General features: G+C 62.6%; 1 protein-coding gene across 1 annotated transcript; it reads left to right on the forward strand.

The window, feature by feature from the left end:
- Nucleotides 1–1,359: 1,359 nt before the first annotated feature.
- Nucleotides 1,360–11,771, forward strand: ICOSLG (inducible T cell costimulator ligand). Its single transcript, XM_060640570.3, has 7 exons — nt 1,360–1,542; nt 3,536–3,576; nt 4,445–4,807; nt 5,460–5,756; nt 7,833–7,998; nt 8,853–8,889; nt 9,792–11,771. Exons 1-7 carry the CDS (start codon nt 1,529–1,531, stop codon nt 9,840–9,842), a joined length of 969 nt encoding a protein of 322 aa, XP_060496553.1. The 5' UTR covers nt 1,360–1,528; the 3' UTR covers nt 9,843–11,771.
- Nucleotides 11,772–17,982: the final 6,211 nt, after the last annotated feature.

The following is a 17,982-nucleotide window of genomic DNA, read 5'->3' on the forward strand; positions in this document are numbered from 1 at the left end:
CTCAGCTCTGCAGATTAGCCCCTGCAAGCCCCCTCCCTCCCGCCTCCCCGCTGCCGTGGGGCACTGCCCGGGCTGCATCGAGGGCCTGCGTTTCCGGGGCCCACCCGACTGGGCACCTTCCTTGCCCTCGCCAGCGACTCCGGCGGCGATCGCACTGGGGGTGGGGGTGGGGCAACCAGACCCGCGGAGTGGGCTCCCCGGGGAGCTTCCGGAGGTGGAGCGCCACCCAGGCGTTGGCCAATCAGTGCAGCGTAGCCCGTTCCCCGCCCAATCAGAGGGAACCCCGGCGCTTGTGGGCGGGGCTGGACCCCCGAGGGCCGGGAGGTGGAGTTGCTCCCACCCGGCGCTCTCGCTCCTCACCCGCGGGCCCTCCGCTGCCAGTCGCTGCCAACCCAAGGGGCAGCAAGGCCACCCGCGTCGTGTCCCCTTGCGGACCCGCTGGGTCTGAGCCGGTGCCCTTCCCCCAAGCGTGCCCGGCTGCGCGCAGAATATGGCCCTGGCGTTCTGGTTCCGGGAATAGGAAGCGTCCTGAGACCTCTCTAGGATTTGATTCACGCCCACACCCTGCTCTCCCAGCCGTATCTTACCTTTCCTGCGGGCCCCCATCTCCCGCCCCCTTCACGACGCCGCCACACGCCGAGTTCGGACGGCCCGGCCCCTCTCCGGACACGTGAATGGAGCCCTGGCCTGGCCCCCTGGCCCTGGCTCCCCGGCTAAAACGGAGGGCGGCCCCGCTTGGCCTGGGTACGCCCTCCACCCAATTTCCCAGAGGCCCGGAAGGGGTGCAGCCCTAGAGCTTCGGGACTGCCGGCCCCGCCCCTGCCTGGCCGCGGGTCTCACCTGCAGGCTCCGCCCCTCCCTGGCCGCCCTCCCCGGCGGTCGGCCCAGTCTCCCGGGCCCCGCTTCCTCCCTTGTTTCCCCGGGAATGTTCACTTTCCCGGGACGGCCTGTCTGGTTTTAACAGTCGGTCCTTGGCGCTCACAAAGGACCTGGCCCGCGGTGGGTGTGCGCTACATCTTTGGTGAACGGAGGACGGGCTGCTGGAGGTGGCTGGGCTCAGGGGACCCCTCCTCGTTGGCCCTCACCTCCAAAGGCCGGCCTCTGCCTCCCCATCGGGGCGCGGACGTTCTGCGCGACACCGGGGGGCAGCACTTAGCCTCCCACGGCCCCGCCAGCCCCGCCAGCCTCCCGCAGAGCCCTCGGCCGCCCTCCTCCCCGGGACCACGCACCACCCTCCCAACTCGGCGCCCAGCGGCCGGGGAGGGCTTAACTTTGTGGAGCCTGTGACTGAGCTTCCGTTTTTCCGAGCCCCGCCTGCGGCCAAGGGCGTGGGAGGGACTGGGCAGGGGGTGGGAACAGGGGCGAGGCCCCGGGCGGGCGCCGGGGAAAGTCAGCTCTTGCGATTCACTTAGCGCGCAGAGCGGCGGAGGCGCGCAGTGAGACCTGGGCTCCCGCGCTCCGACGCCTCCGGCGGCCCGAGGACTTTCTCGCTCCGACGGCTCCGGCGGCCCGAGGTCCCGCCCCCACCATGCGGCTGACAAGGTGAGCGTGCGGGGGCGGGGAGGACGGGTCCTGCGGGTGCACCGGAAGAAGAGAAGCTGGAGCAGGGAGCAGGATCCCCAGGGGGCCGGGTAGGATCCCCCCCCCCCCCCCCCCGCCCACCTGGCGGCGCCGGCCGGATCCGCGGGCAGGGCCGGCCGCTGGGAGCGCCGCTGCGCCCGGAGCCCTACCTGCAGGAGGGTGGCCTCCGCCCAGCGGCGGGGCGCGCTGTGGGGGGCCGACGGCGGCGCGTGGGTGTGCCTGGGGGCGGGTGCCCGCCGCGAGAGGGCGAGAGCGAAAGCTAAAGGAGAGCAGCCGCGCGCCGCACTAAGGGGACGAGGGCACGGACTGCCCAGCGGTGGGGCGCGACCTCGCAGTGCCGTGGCCACTCCCTCCAAGGCCAGCTGGTGCCCACTGTTGGGTGACATGTCTTCCCGTCGGCAGAACCAACCCGGAGGAGATGCGAAGCTGGCACCCCGGCTCAGCTCACCGCTCGCGGTGCCGGCGGGAGAGCTGGGGGACTCTGCCTTGCTCTCCGCTTTTGGCCAGAGCGCCCCCTTCAGGTCAGGTCGGGGGCGTGCCCGCCTTGATAAGCTGGCTGCCACCGGGTGTCCCCAGTTATAAATGCAGGTAGTTACAACCATTTTCTCAAGCGAAGAAAATACGTCCTCATGGTCACCCACACCCCAGAGTCTGGGGTGTAGGCTGGGGACCAGGTGGGCCAGCATGGGGCCCAGGGCGCACCTAGGAAGCAGGCCGACCCAGCTCCCTCCCCAGAGCCAGTGCTTGTGACCCAGGTTGCCCCCAGATAACCAGAGGAGGCCCAGCAGGTGTATGCTCCCTGGATCCTCAGTGCAGAAGGGGGTCTGATGGGCACCACGGGAGCCACCAGGGTGTTCGCAGCTCTTGTGTTTTGGAAGGTTGCTCTGGCTCCAGGGAAGGGGGCTGCAGGTGGCGGTTATGGGAGCTGTCCCCGCGAGCAGCAATGGTGGCCCCAACAGAGACAGGAGAGACGACAGGCCTGTCTGCAGGCTGTGGCCTCTGGCGTGAGGGAGCCCCTGGTGGCCTGGGCCCAGCTGGGCCGGACAGCCATGCAGACCTGAGTTTACTCGGCAAGGGACACGCGTCTGTGCACATTCAGATGACGGCTGTGGCGGACGAGGCAGGGGTTTCTCTGGGTCCAGAGCTCAGCGGACACCGAAGCCTGGGAGGCCTTCAGGAGGGGGTGGCTGGGCTGAGCTGCACATGGTGTGGAGTCCCTGGGGTCAAAGGTCTGGGTCGAAGAGCCTCGGAAGTCCCCAGAGGGGTTTGCTGGCCCCGGGCAGCTGAGCCACCCACCTGCTCTGGAAGAGCCACCAGATGCAGTCAGCAATCGTGTCCTTTCAGAACGCCGCCCTGCACTCAGTCGACCCTGCCGCGGGGCGTGTTACAGCCTCTCTGTCTCCCCAAACCTAAGTGTAGCTCTGACTAGAAACACCCTGAAAGCGTATTCTCCTTTTTTCTTTCTTTTTTGTTTAAGATTTATTTACTTTTGAGAGAGAGAGAGAGAGAGCACAAGTGGGGGGGGGGGGCAAAGAGAGAGAGGGGGGCACAGGATCGGAAGCAGGCTCCAGGCTCTGCGCTGACAGCAGTGAGCCCGACGCGGGGCTCGAACTCACAAACCGCAAGATAGTGACCTGAGCCGAAGTCGGACACTTAACTGACCTAGCCACCCAGGTGTCCCTGAGAGTGTATTTTTCTGATTTCATGTAGTCTCTTGGAATCCATCCCCGGCAAAGGCCAGGCGGGCACAGGGTTGAAGGCAGTGGCTTGGGGGGTGGCTCCCTCCACCCTGTGAGCTGGCTGGTGGCTCCGGACTTGCTGTGCGTGGGGGGAGGGCGCGTCCGACCGGCTGGGCTGTGGGTGTGTTCACATTCCTCTGTGGGCATGAGCACCGCTGCCCACGAGGTTGGGGAGGAGCGGGAACTCACCTGCCTTTCCGGTCGTTTCTTTCCAGCGCTGGAATGTTCCTGCTCCTGTTCAGCGCCCTGCAAGCCAGTAAGTTCAGAGAGGCTCCTGCCGGGGCTGCGGATGCGGGTGCCACCTCACTGCGGCCCTTCTGGCCTTTGCAGGGGGCCCTACGGGAAAGCGGGGCTCGGGGCCAAGGGGAACGTGCAGATTCAAGGCCACGAAGGGGCCGCTTGTGCAGCCCCTGCAGTTCTTGTCTTAGTTCGTGTTTAGCGACAGTCGTTTCCGTCCCTCCGCGTTCCAGATGAGCTGGGGCTTCCCACTTCTCTTGACCCCTTTGCCCCAGTCAGCCCCGGGGAGCCTCCAGAGCCACCACCTTCCAGAAGAGCAAGGAACAGGGATCTGGCACCACAGCCGAGGCTGAGACCTTGCGGAGCCTTCCAACCCCGAGGGTGGCAGGACAGGGGACACGGGCATTGCCGTGGCCGCACCGGTGGTGCGGCAGCTCTAGACTCGGCACGTGGGCCTTTCTGATGCCCTGCGAGCAGCGTCTTAATACAATGCTGTTGCTGAGAAACTGCTTTCTTGTAAATGTCCTAATTAAAAAAAAAAAAACTTTTTACTTTGAGTTAATTATAAACACCCAAGAGGTGGCCCAAACCGTGCAGAGCTGTCCTGGGTGCCCGCCCCTCCCCTGACTCCTCCCGATGCCGGCCTCTCCCACCGGGGCGGAAATCCACGCCAGAGAATATAGTGCTTTCCAAAACTGTTTGAATTTTAAACATGCCAGCACATTCCTATGTCTGTTTGATTAATGCATTAACATTTCTACTGAAATGAGTCAGAATAGGTATCTGATTGACCCTTGCTACCCAAAAGCCTCCCTCCCCCTAGTTAGAGAACTTCGCGGGCTAGGAATCAACCGTAGCAGGTAAATTTCGTGCTTTCTGAACCACAGCAGATGTTCAAGAGAAAGAAGTCAGGGCGCTGGTGGGCAGCGACGTGGAGCTCAGCTGCGTTTTCCCCGAAAGACACAGTTTTGATTTAAATGACCTTTATGTGTACTGGCAAACCAGTGTCGTCGGCACACCGAAGACCGTGGTCACCTACTACCTCTCCGGGAACAGCTCCGCGGGCCACGAGGACAACCGCTACAGGGACAGGGCCCGGCTGTCGCTGGAGAGCATGAAGCGGGGTGACTTCTCTCTCCATCTGCACAACATCACCCCCCAGGACGAACAGAGGTTCAACTGCCTGGTGTTTAGGAAATCCCTGGAGTTAGAAAAGATTCTGGATGTTGTGGTGACGTTACACGTGGCAGGTAAGACCGTGGAAGCTGACGGGACAGACCCCACCCCAGCCTTGCGTCCCAGAGAAAGTATTAACGAGGCCCATTCTCGGGCTCATTCACCTGTTTCTTCCGTAAAGAACGTCCTAGTCTCTGCCAGCGGGTTTCTGTCCAACCGAGCGGGAAGCTGAACTGGTTGAAAACTCATTCAGCTCGTGGGAAGTTTTCCGTAGCCTGAGGTCACCTGGTGTCACAGAAGAACTCCTAACCTTGCTGTCTGGGCCTTAAATTCTGCATCTCAAGTCCAACTAGGTGTTCTTAATGAAATTAGGGGAGAATGCTGTGAAGCACCAAGGGAGATCCGAGTTTAGGAAGAAAATTAAAGTCGACCAAGGACCCCGGACCCTGTCCCCTCCGGAAGGCCTGCGAGCCTCCCGTGTCACCGGAGATCCACACGCGCCCCGCGCCTGCTCACATGGGGGAAGGGGTGCGGGCCCAGCAGCCCTGCTGGGGGGCGGCGGTGTGTGCGGGCTGCCCGGCCCGCAGCCCCGGTCCTGCCTCTCCCCCCGCGGTCAGGGCACGCTGGGCCACCTCCCCTCTACCCTGGCCCTGGGCACCAACCGTGTGCCCCTCTGTTTCTGACCTTCAGAACCTGCCTCCCTCACCACCCATCTCCCCCCTGCAGCCAACTACAGTATGCCCGTGGTCAGGGCCCCAAGCGGCCCCTCCGAGAACGAGGAGCTGACGTTCACGTGCACGTCCGTGAATGGCTACCCGAGGCCCAACGTGTACTGGATCAACAGGACGGACAACAGCCTGCTGAATGAGACCTTGCAGAACAACACGGTCTCCTTGAATGCGCAGGGCTTGTACGACGTGGTCAGTGTCCTGACGATCCGGCAGACCCCCAGCGTGAACGTCGGCTGCTGCATAGAGAACGTGCTCTTGCACCAAAACTTGACGACGATCAGCACCCAGGCAGGTAAGGTCCCCCGGGGTCTGTCCCCTGACACCGACCCAAGACTGTGGGCCTGCGGTGACTCAGGAGGTCCTCTGAGCCAGAAGACCGAGCCCCTGCAAGGTGCCTGGGCAGTGGCTTCCGGAAGCTGGAAGGAAGGGGGAGGAGGTGACAGGCAGCACTCGACGACGAAATTCACCACGGCTGCCGAGGGCGGGAATGGGGCCGGGCGCTCAGTGCTTAAGTGGTTTCACTTAATCTTCGCTCTCAAGCTCGGGTTTGGTGACTCACTTCACAGACGAGGGGCTGAGGCCTGGAAGGTTGTGTAGGACCGGGCAGCGGCGGCATCAGGGTTGAAGGCATGGCTGAGCCTCTGCCGCTTAGAGGGCCAGAGCGCCCATGCTGGGGTTCCAGCCGCCGGCAGCTGGCCCGGCTGCGGGCTCGGGGCTTCCCCGTGGGAGGGGTGCAGGCAGGCGACTCCACAGAGGCCTTGGGCTCTCTCATTCTGCGTCCCTGTCACTAGTGTTGAGATGACAGGTCCCCTGGGTGGAGGCGGGAGAGCTCCAGGATGGATGGACTCTGTGGGCCTGCCCGTGCCCTACAGGGCCGCGCACAGGTTGGAGAGAAAGCACAGCTCCTGGTTCGGGCCTTATGAGAGTCCCAGGGGGCCGTGGCAGCAGTCATGCCGAGCACAAGCCCCTGAGTGTGGGCCCGTGAGCCCGCGTGGGTCGCATGCTGTGAGACTGGCCCTGACCCCCAGGAATCTCTGCGGGCCCGACATCTTCCTCCCTGAAGTCAACGCACGGCCTCGTGACCCAGTGGTCCTGGCCTCTCTGCCCAAATGGACCAAGACGAGGGCTGTACCAAAAAGCCTGCCTCTGATGGCCGCCTCCCAGCAGTGGTCTCCCCGGCAAGGCGGCCCCGGCAGCAGGTGAAAGGGGAACCAGAAGGTTCTCTTAGGGCTGTGGTCTCGGCTCCTGTGCTGTGGGATGGCTGGGAAGCCCATAAAAGTCCCCAAGCCCCGACCCATTGGATTTGCTCCCCTGGGCTAGCCGGGCACCAGGACACGTTTAAAGGCTTCCAGATGATTCCAAGGTGCATTCAAGGCCTAGCCACTGAGTGGTGTCTCCCATTTTGGAGACGTACGGGGCATTTATCACAAGCTTCCCTTCCTCGTGTGCCCGGGAGAGCCACTTTCCAAGGGGCTAAGCGATCACGTTAAGAGAGGAGGGATGAACCCTTCATGCACTGTGGGGGGTGGGGGGGTGGGGACGCAAAATGGTGCAGCCACTTTGGAAAACAGCCTGGCGGTGCCTCTGAAGGTCGTTGTAGCGTCTCCATGTGACCCAGCGATTCCGCTCCTGGGTTGTACACCCGGCAGCATTGCAGTGAATGTTCACAGCAGCATTACTCACAACGAGCAGCGAACGGATTAGCACTTCCGTCCAGGCACTGATACTCACTGCCACGCGGATGGAGCTGGAGAACGCCGTGGTCAGTGAGGAGCCAGAAAGCACACACGCCGTGTGACCGCGTTTCTATGAAACGTCCAGAATAGGTCAATCCTTAGAGACAGAAAGTCCATGAGTGGGGGCGGGGGCAGGGGAAGGGCGGTGGCTGCCAATGGAGACGGCGTCTCCGGGAGCGACGCAGAAGCTCTGCACCCAGACGGTGGCGATGGCCGTGCCCCACTGGAAACGTACAAAATGCTGCTGCTCTGTTCACTGCCTTATGTGACTTTTGCCTTTCTTTTTTTAAATCTGTCTATAAGACTAAATAATAATAATAAAAATAAAAATAAAATGATACATTAAATCACAGTAAACATTTTTTTGAAAGCCAGGAGGACCCTGTGCTTCCCACCATGCCCTGCCCAGGTGGCGGCGGCTAGAAAGGGCTGGGGTTCCAGGTCGCGAAAAGGTGGAGTTCCACCCCCCCCCACCCCCCCGGAAGAGCCGCAGATTTTAAACATCACAGAGCAAAGCCAGGGAAGTTCTGAGGCCTCGGTGCCTCCCCCGGTTCTCTCCTGCTCAGGATGGAAGGGGTCCCTCCCCTTTCCTCCCCACCCTTTCAGTCTTGTGTTATTTTCCTCTCCCATAGAAACGGTCACCGGAACTGAATATGGCATCACCGAGAGCCAAGCCGATGCCCCGAAGAAACAAGGGGCGGTCCTCAGCGCCCTCATCGTGCTGGGCGTGGTCGTGGCCGTGGCCGTGGCTACAGGCTGGGTGTGCCGAAGCAGGTGCCCCCCGCGGGATCCACGCAGGTACCCGTTAAAAGTTCCGCAAGACGTTGCTTTCCTGCGAAGTGCGGCTTTAATAGCGTTCACGCTCACGAGTTCTAGCGGCTCTGAACTCTGGGACGTGGGTCCTGGGCGTGGCCCCTGATGTTGTGGGCTCCATAGTTCTGACACAGCCGAGTCGAGGGCGCCTTGTGAGGCTTTCTCCCAGTGTGGGGTGGGAGTGCCAGCTTCTGAATTTAGACGTCAGGACGGAGCCCTTTTCTATGGAGGCCAAGCCGCCTTTGGTCCTGACGAGGCTGTTGAACTCTGGCCAAACTCAAAGGGGTTTAGAAAGAGTGAGAAAGGCTGGGTGTTGACCCTACAAAACAAAGCAGCAGAACTCACAGAAGAGGCAGGAAAGCCCAGAACATGAACACGGTCACAACCATGTCAACCAGGGTCAGTAGGGAAGGCCCTGAGCGGGGGGCACAGGGAAGAGGCGTCTCCCCAGCTCGGCCTGGCGGGCATCCCCCAAGATACTGACAGAGTTGGGGATCTCCCGGGTCTTCCGGGAGGGTCGGGGCACGGGGAGCGCTGGTTCCCTGATGTAAGTCTGCATGTGCTGCTGGAGTTTCTGGTTTGTTGCCAATGCCTTCATCCCAGAAACACTTCCCACGGCCCATGGCCCACTGCCGATCTGGCCAGGCCCTGGAGAGGCGCCTTGAGTCCGGAGCACAGACCTCTTACAAAGCATCTTCCCGGAAAACCAGGTGGCCCGAGGGACCCTCCCCTGTGAATCTGTCCCTGCTGTGCGTGGCACCCAGGGCCACTGGGGACTCTAGAGCAACGCCTCTCTACCCCTGCTACCTGCCCTGAGTGTTTCCGGTTTGTTCCAACAGGAGCTGGGCTGCAAGGCCAGAGCAGACGTTCTCTTCGGTGAGTTTGCCAGGAGGGAAGGGGGCCCGTGGACAGCAGGTGCAGGTTCACGTGAGCGGATGGCTGGGCGGTGGCTTTGTCAGTGTTGGCCTCTGGCACGAGCTATCCTCGATGACGGGGAGCTGGATGTGGACATTTTCAGAAACACGATGAGCCCCTAGAGAAGGCGTGTCACGCTTTCCCCTTCGGCATGCAATCCTATCCTTGTATACGCTTGCTGACTGACCTTGGGTTACAGAATTCTCCAGACATTCACGAAAGCAGTGAGCCTCTGATGATGACCCCCGGGCACGTCTGCCAAACTTCATCCCTTCTCCCTGGGCCCCCTCCTCCCTACCCTTCCCACCCCACCCCCACGGGGGTCTCAAGGGAGTCCGGACGCTAAGCCCTTTGTCACAGAACAGTTACTCCGGGTCTCCTGGTAGAAGCAGGCAGCCCGCTGTCCCAGGAGCAAAGGTCGAGTGATTCCCACCCAGTTTGGGAAAAGCGTCCACACACAAGAGCCTCCAGTTTCCCAAGTGGCAGGTGCCTCGGGCTGCAAAGGGCAGTGGGGCTCGTAGGGGGGCTGGCCCGCACTGGACACTTTCGGCAGACGGCCACCCCTCTCTGAGCCCCGTCTGCACCCCTGTGAGCCACGCTTGTCCTGGGGAGGCTGGGCCGGGCTGAGCCTGGTCACACCGGTGCTCCTGAGGCCACGCAAGCCAGTTTCAGACAACTGCAGAACACAACTTGCCAAAACACCAGGGCCCGCCCGTCAGGCAAAGGACACTGTTTGTGGGTTTTCCGAGTTTCCGGTCCTTCGTTTCCACCATCCTATGTCCTGAGAAAGCAGCCGCCCGCCCGCGAGAGGAGGGAAGCAGTCACAGTGCTCCGTGACGCTCTCCCTTCTGTTTCTTTCCAAGACCGTGTCTGATGAGAACTCACCACCCGGAGCGTGGACAGGGTTTCTGTGAGATCCCACCAGGAGGGACGGCGGATGGCAGCTTGGGAGTTGACTCTGGTGGCCAAGAGGGGACCGTCTGCCCCCATCGGTGCCATTAACAAGGGGGCTTCACGGACACGGGGGCTCTCTGGCCTGGAAGGGACACGTAGGACCATGCCTGATCCCAGGGAGAATGTTCCAGGTGCCGCCCGGATCCTGGAACGAGGACCTCTCACAAGGGCCAACAGCTCCGAACGCATATGCCCCCAAGTGAGCGGGCTCCCCGCCTTTGCTGCCAAATGCAGGAGGGAGGTGCCTCGTGATGGCTCCTCCCCCCGCCCCAGCCCCCCGGAGCCCACGGAACCCTTCTCAATCCCAAAAACGCGTGGGGGTTTTGGGGGATGGGGGCTCTCTGAGACCAGAGGAAGGGTGGCTCTTTTAGGAAGGAGTGAGGCGAGCTGGGTCTCCTCCAGGACCTCCCCTGCCGGCTGGAGGTCACTCAGGGCTGTTGGGAGAGGCACACGTGCGGGGCCCCCTCCCCTCCTGCACCCTGAGCTGCGTGTGCGTGTGTGAGTACGTGTGTCTGTGCGTGTGTGAGTGTGTCCAGAATGCAGGAACCGGTCAACACTGGAAGGTCCCTGGGAGCTCCTTTTCCTCTGGGATCTTCACCGGGGAGAAAACCTGACCTTGTTTGTTTTAGTCAAAAGCTGGATGTCCCTCCTAAAAAGGCACAGTGGAGTTTTTTCGAGAAGACATTGTGCTGCTGGGGCCATCGTGACAGAAGCAGGGGAAAGAGCAGAACGCAGAAACTTGCTCAGGCAGGACTGGGGACCCGTGTTTCCAGTGGACACGGGCTTCACTGCGTGGCCATCGAGGTCCTTCAACTTGGTGCCGTGACGCGCACGGAGGGGGCGCTCTCCCCGCAGAGTGACAGCCGTTCAAAATGTGGCACTAATTCCATGCCACCCTCCGCACCTGTCACCCCCGGCTTCCCCCGGGACCTGCACGGCTGCCGTGGGGCCCACGAGGCCCAGCGGGGGACGGGAGAGGCGCGGTGGCCCAAGTCCACCCAGGGGTGTGCGGCCCGTGGCCTCGACCCTCGCCGCGTGGTTTCCATGTTGTTGCCCCCACTGAATCTAGCAGCTGACGTTTCTGGAAGGTTCTGCACAGCCGGCTGCCCACTAACCCTGGTGTGCACGCCCCTGGGAAAGGCGGTGTCCCGCCCGCGGTCATTCAGCACTGGTGGCGGGCGTGATGGCAAAAACAAGGACCAGGCTCAGTGGGAATGCTGAGCCCAGTCCGTTACAAGAAGTGTTCACTGTCTGTGTTTGTACCCAAAACTCCTTGCCTGGCTGTCACAGCGTGCCGCGGACTGCACCCAGACTTTACCCGAAAGCATCAGGAGAGGCGTGTTCCCAAAGGGGGACGAGAAGGTCGCCGACTGGCATCCAGAGCAAAAAGCAGAAGGACCACTTGGGTGCAGGCAGGGGCTGCGGAGCCTGCCTATGGCCTCGGGCAGGGGTGCCGGCATAGCCGCCCTCCCCGGGGGCCCCCCGAGTCCAGGCTGAGGGTCCTGCATCTCCTGCAGCCCGCCCGTCCACAGCAGACCCTGGTCACTGGGCGCCCACCCAGACGGGACGGAATGGGGTCTGTTTCCAGTGCTCCCCTGTCCGAGCGGGCTTCTCCCTGGGGGGGGGCAAGGGGGGCCAGCTGCCCAGACCCCCAGCCGCTCTCCCACCACCGCCTGTTTGTGGGTCTGCCTGGACCCGGGGCTCCCAAGGGATGCCAGCAGGACCCCCCCCCACTCCCTCGGGCCTGGGAGGGTGCACAGTGACCCCTTGCCCTTCGGCCTGGACGTCACTGTCCACTCCTTACGCTGTACTGTGAACAGGCCGAAGGCCAGTGTTTTTACATCTGTTTCTGGAAACCTGATTTATAAGAATAACAAGATGGAAAGTGGTGTCTGTGTCCAGTGGTTTTGGTCAGCGTGACAGTCACCTGCACACTCAGCTCGGCTCGTCCTTACTGTCGGCCTCAGGGGTGCCTGCAGGGCTCAGCCGGTTAAGCATCTGACTTCGGCTCGGGTCATGATCTCGCGGTTCGTGGGTTCGAGCCCCGCGCCCGGTGTCGGGCTCTGTGCAGACAGCTCAGAGCCTGGAGCCCGCTTCGGATTTTGTGTCTCCCTCTCTCTCTGCCCCTCCCCCATTTGCAATCTCTCTCTCTCAAAAATAAACATTAAAACAAAACCTTACTGCCAGCCTAGGGACCCTGCCCCTGTCCCATTGGTTTTCACCCAGGAAAGGTCTGTCCCCCAGGGGACGCTGGACACGGTCTGGTGGCAGTTTTGGTCGTCACACTTGGGGTTGCCACTGGCCTTTAATGTGTAGAGGCACATGGGACGGCCCAGCACAGAGAAGTAGCCACGTTAGAGGTCAGTGGCCCGAGAGTCAGAACCTGTGCCTTCCTGTGGGAGGCGGGGGGGGGGGGGGGGGGGCGCTTCCTGTCCCCGTCCGCGCTGGGGCCCCTGCCCACGGCTGGCTGTGGCATAGGTGAGGGGTTCCTGGTTAACAGGTCCAGGCTGGGGGATGCCCTAGCTCGGGGTTGGGGGCCTCCCTCCCACTCAGCTCAGCCCACTGCCTGTCTGACCCTCCGTGTGGGGCCCGGAAGCTGCCCGTCCCGTTGCTCTCGGAGCCTGGCCGGTGGGCGCCTGGCAGTGCTGTGGGCAGAGGCCCCGCCAGACACGCGAGCCTTCGGGAATCCCGCGACGCTGCCCACCTGCGCATAGCAGGTGCGGCGAAACCCATGGGGAGGCGGAGCCAAAGCCAACAAACAGGGTGGCCCATCACTAGGGCAGGGGACAGAGCAGGGTCAGCTGCCCGTGTGACCTGAGCACGTCACTTCTCCCTGCACCTCGGTTTCCCCTCCTGTGAGGCGAGGAGGCTGAAACTAGGCTCCGCGAACGGGCCCCTGCCGCTCGGATGCTTCCTACGACCGACCGTGGCCACTGCGGCCGTTCTGTTCGACCCGGGGGAGGGCAGCCGTGGCTTTGGAATGGCCGTTCAGGCCCGGACTCCTCGAGAGTAGGCCCCAGGAGCTGGTCAGGGGCAGAAGCCAGCAGGCTGACTCTGGGCAGTGCTGAGAAACCCCCAGCCGCACATCTGATTTTCACCCCCCTCCACGCTCAGCTTTCCCAAACAGAAGGCGGCTCTCCTGATTTAATCTGAGATAATTCTATCCTTAGAGAAGGAGTCCACCCTGACGGCCCCTGGCCCGTCAGGACCCACACCCCAGCCCGCGGGCCGCCGCTGCATTCCTGAGCGTTCTCTGGCCCTGGCACAGCCCGCCCCAGCCCCCTCCTTCCCCGGCATCGGGTCTGCTCACTCCCACTCTCCCAGTGAGGGTCCCCCCTCTCGGTGAATCCAGGGGGGTCCTGCCGGAACCGGGGCAAGGCAGGCAGCTGGGGGCAACTGTGAGGGGGGGCAGGGGCAGCCCAGCTCCCGACACGGGGGGCTGGATTCCGAGCCCCAGGGCCCGGGGGTGCTGTAGGCTGACAATCCAGGGGCCTCCCGTGCTGTCAGCCTGCCTTCCGTGTCCAGAAGCTGAGCTGGGGGGGGGGGGGGGCTTCTCCTGCCACGGTCCCTGCTGGGAGGTGCTGGGGAGGACCCTGGGCCCCCATTAACACGCACGAACAGAAGCTCTGATGTGCGGGTGTCCTGTCACATCCTGCCAGCCAGCTCCCTGTATGACCGGGCCGGGCTGGACACTGCAGCAAAGGCCCTGCACCCTGATCTGGGCCCTGGGGTGTGCAAGCCGAGACCGGTCCAGGGCCCTCCTTCCCTCCTGTGTGCTCCCTCCCTGTCCTCCTTCCTACTGTGTTCCTGCCCCCTGCCCTCCCTTCCCCACTACCTTCCCTCCCCCCATCCCCCCCACTGTGCTCCCTCCCCCCTCGTCCTCCCTCTGACTTCCCCCCCTCATCCTCCCTCCCACTGTCCTCCCCCCCCCATCCCCTCTCAGGGTCTTGGCCTGAGCTCAGGGCTGCACCCCTCCCCTGGGAGAGTGTGATTCATCTCCCTGCCCGCCCCCCACGACCCCAGGTCTGTCGGGGCACGTGCCACCAGGAAGGCAGAGGACACCTGTCCCATCAGAGTGGCGGCTCCTAGGCTGTGAGGGGGGGTCGCCCAAAGGGCCCCGTGGATCTGCACTCGAGGTGCCCGCACAGCGTAGTTTCTCAGAGAGTGTAGACGCCACAGGTGTGGTGCAAAGTGTGGCCAAGAACGGACCCGTGGTGGGGACAAGGGGACGGCGAAGACTCCTGCCCTCGGATCCGGGCTGAGTCCCTCCCTCACGCTGTCCTTGAGCCCAGAGAGTGACCAGAAGGTAACAAGAGCAAACGCCAGGATTCGGCAAAATACAAACCCGGGAGCTTCGGGGCCCGGATGGCGAGGGCCAGGCGGAGGCTGTGAGGCTGCAGCCCAAGAGGAAGGTGCTGGCGGGCCGGTCCTGTAGGCGCTCGGAGGGAGGACCCTCAACGCCCCCTCCAGCTGCTGGCGGCTCACAGCCATTCCTGGGTGAGCTGTGCCCCGTCTCTGCTGCTCCCCGCGTCTGTCTCCCCCGGAGCACCACACCCCGACCCAGGCTGACCTCAACTTGACTAAAACTGGGGCGGGGGGGGACACCATTCAGCCCAATCCAGCGGCCAAGAGGAGGAGAGGAAGAGGGAGACAGCAGACAGGGGCCAGGGAGCAGGTGAGGAGAGGGGAGAGGGGCCCGGGTGGGGTTCCGCAGTCCGGCTGAGGTCCAGACGCGCTTGCGGGGTGCGGGGGCAGCACGACGCTCACCGGCCTGGGTCCCGGCTCCATGTGGCACGGACACCCGTGTTCACTCCTCTCCAGGGAGCATCTACCACGGGGCAGACCCAGCGGTGAGTCCCGCCCTGCCGGCTCACCCGCTACACAGGCACTGGCCCTGGCACCGTGTCACCCTTCCGTGGCCCCACTCTTAGCCAGTCTCTAACGGTGGGGACCGGGGTCGGGCCGTAGTCCACAATGCAGCTGGCAAGGGAGGCTGACTGGGGAGCGGGGCATCCCAGCGCCCCCCAGGCCCCTGCCTTCCTTAGAGCCCATCCCCCTCCCTGCAGGGGCCTCCCCACCCAAGGACGTGCACTCTGGACACGGCTCTGCTGCAAGGGGTGCTGGGAAACAGGGCTGGGTGCGGCCTGGGCTGAGGCCGGAGGAAGCCATGGGGGTCTGGCGGCAGGGGTGGGGCAAGGCTGGTGGGGAGTCCTTAGAAAGAGAAGTGGCCGATCCCAGAGGTGTGATAGGGAAGATACAACACGTGGCAAAGGCCACCAGGGAGGGGTTTCAGGATCAGGAATCCCCAGGCTCTGGAGGACTGAGAGCCAGCAGAGCCCATTTAACCGCAAACATCAGGCTCTGTCCTCGGTGGCCCCACCCCCTGCCCTGCGAGGCCCCCACTGGCAAAGAGCGACGAGATCCACGGAGGCCAGCCTCTACCTGGCCAAAAGGAGGCCGGTGGCCCGACTCTGGCCGGGGTGCAGAAGTCCCTGATGAGATTTCACTCCAGACTCCAAGAGCAAGAGGCTAGAGCCACACTGTAGTCTTTAGGGGGCAGAAAAGTTACTTTTTAAAAAAGTCACTTCCTAGAAAAGCAAGGGCGGGGAATGGATCGCAAACCTGGGATGTAATGGCTTTTCTCTCTTAGCTGTAGGTGAGGCGCAGCGATCACGGCAGAGCCACGGCCCCGTCAGATGTCTCAGGGCCGTGCTGACCATGCAGGGCGCATTCAGGGTCTAGTGCAGTCTGTGTAGGGGCCCCCGGACTCTGCCGCACGGTGTCAGGGGCGTGTCGGGCAGGAGGGCCGTGGAGCCCGCCACCCGGGGAAGGCGTGGGCTCTCCCACGTGGCCCGGCTGCTGCCTGGCAGCCCGGCACCCGGGCTCGCCACGGACTCTGCACGCTGCCCTCGACCCCGGACGGGCCACGGCTGGGGCTGTTTGCACAAAGGGGTTCAGCATCTCAGGCTTCCGGGCAAGTTTCCACTTGCTCCTGTGCCTGTAATCGAGATCCCGGAGCCCTCCACGTGTGTTTTACCACTGACTGGGTTTCTGTTCGTCCTCCAACAAAACCTCCAAATTTGAAAAAGAAAATCGGTTCCTGTGAGTCTCAGCAGACCTGGTGGGGAAGGAAGAGAACTCCGGTCACCACCTAAAAGTGACCTGTCCCCTCCGGGGCCAGGTGGAAATGAGACAGAGGGTCAGGCTGGCGGGAACCTGCGCGGAGGAGCCGGCACTGTGTCCTTCCGAGGACAGGAAAGCCCACCGGGGCGGGTTGTTTATAGAACAGACTTAATGACGAACACGCTCGGGATTCCTTTTCCCACTGGAATAAAATAAGCATCAAGCAAAGGCTGGGAGTAACATATGCCAATAAAGGGCACAATGCAAGATCGTTCATTACGAGGGCCCGAGTCTGGGAAAGGCTACTGGCTGCAGACGGGGGACCCCCAGTAGAGGGGAGACCCAGAGTCAGAAGGGGACCCACAGTCGGGGTGGAGCCCACAGTCAGAGGGGGGACCCACGGTCAGAGGGGGAGACCCATAGTCGGGGGAGACCCAAGGTCAGAAGGAGACCTGTGGCCGGGGGGTACCCACAGTTGGGGGGGGACCAAGGTCAGAGAGGGGACCCACCATGCCCTGAGGAAGGGATTGTGCTGGGTTGTTATGAACAATTGTGACACAAGATCAGAATTTGAGCTGCTCGTGAATAAGGTGTTCCAGCTGAGGACTTCCTGGCGACGGCTGCCAGCTGGTGTCCTGGCCTGTAAGCCCTTCTCGGGGGGCAGCGGGGCCTGGGCACCGGAGAGCGAGCGCGGGGAGCATTCGCTTCTGGGCTGAGTTCTGGGCTTTGGGAGAGTGGCTCCGAGCTGCCCAGGACACACGCTTTAACCAGCGAGCACGTTCCGCGTGGGCCAGAAGCGCCCTTGACAAACGTTGGCAACGGCCACAGGGAAAACTGCATAAAACCCAACCTGCTTAGAGGAAAAGGCAACAGACTTTTAGTTAAAATTACCTCCCTGAACTTCCTGTCTGCTCTTTGGGCCAGAAAGAGGAAGTGACACTTTCATAGCCCAAGATGCCAATTCGGAAAGGACCCTCTCGAACTTGTAGGCTTTCCCAGAGCCGGCCCTGGTGCTCCTTCCAGAACAGGGAGAATTGAGGTGGGGGGGGGCTCCCCAGTTCCCATGGAGGCACGGGGGCAGTTGGGCAGCCGCAGCTGGGAGCCAGGGCCCAAACCAGCCAGTCCTGACCACTATGCTGTGCACTCAGCCAAGTGACTCAGCCCCTCTGTGGGGACAAAGGAGAGGGCACGCTCTTCTGGCAGCCTCTTGACTGAACTCCTGGGGCTCCCCAGAGAGGCTGATGGTGTCCCATATGGAGGTGAGACTAGTAAGGTCAGGGGAGGGGGTCCCACATCCCTCCTGGACCCCTGCTGTGGGCCTTCAGAAGTGTGCCTGGGGCCACCCATGGTGCCCCACCCAAGGGAGGGCCTGTCCGGGGCCACAGCCGGTGGACGTGCAGCCACGCTCCAGGGTTGGTCCCTGCCAGACCACAGGGTGTCCCTGAGCCCTGAGATGTCAGCGAGTGCAGTTCACGGCATCGTGTGCAGACGCGAGCCTGGCAGCAGGCAGCCCAGGGAGGCAGAGGTGAGGCAGCCGTGTAGGAGGGGAAGGTTCAGACAGGAAACCATGGGCAACCGATGGACACGATTACATAAATATACAAACCAGTTTTCAAAGTTTTTGCATCAAATTCCACAACGCTTGCAATTTTTTTCCGGAAAAAAAAAAAAAAAATCCAGAACAGCTGGATTCCCCGCTCTAGACCCTCAGGCCAACCTCCTGATCTCACTCCGCAAATGAGAGACTGGGCTCCTTCGTTCAGACACGAACATCTAAGAGATGGACCCCAATCCCTGGGGACCTCGGGTTCTGCTGGCGGAGGGGCGGGGGAGGGGGAGAGGACTGGCATCTCCCGGCAGCTCCCTCTGCAGGGGATCCATCCGGCTGCGCTGGGCTCAGGGCCCTGACGCAGGTGTGGCCACTGCAGGTGCCCACACACAGCCGGAGCAGTCACACTCTGTGGCTTGCGTGTGTGT

The sequence above is a fragment of the Panthera onca genome, chromosome C2 (genome assembly GCF_046562875.1).
Source record: "Panthera onca isolate mPanOnc1 chromosome C2, mPanOnc1 haplotype 2, whole genome shotgun sequence".
Classification (NCBI taxonomy): domain Eukaryota; kingdom Metazoa; phylum Chordata; class Mammalia; order Carnivora; family Felidae; genus Panthera; species Panthera onca.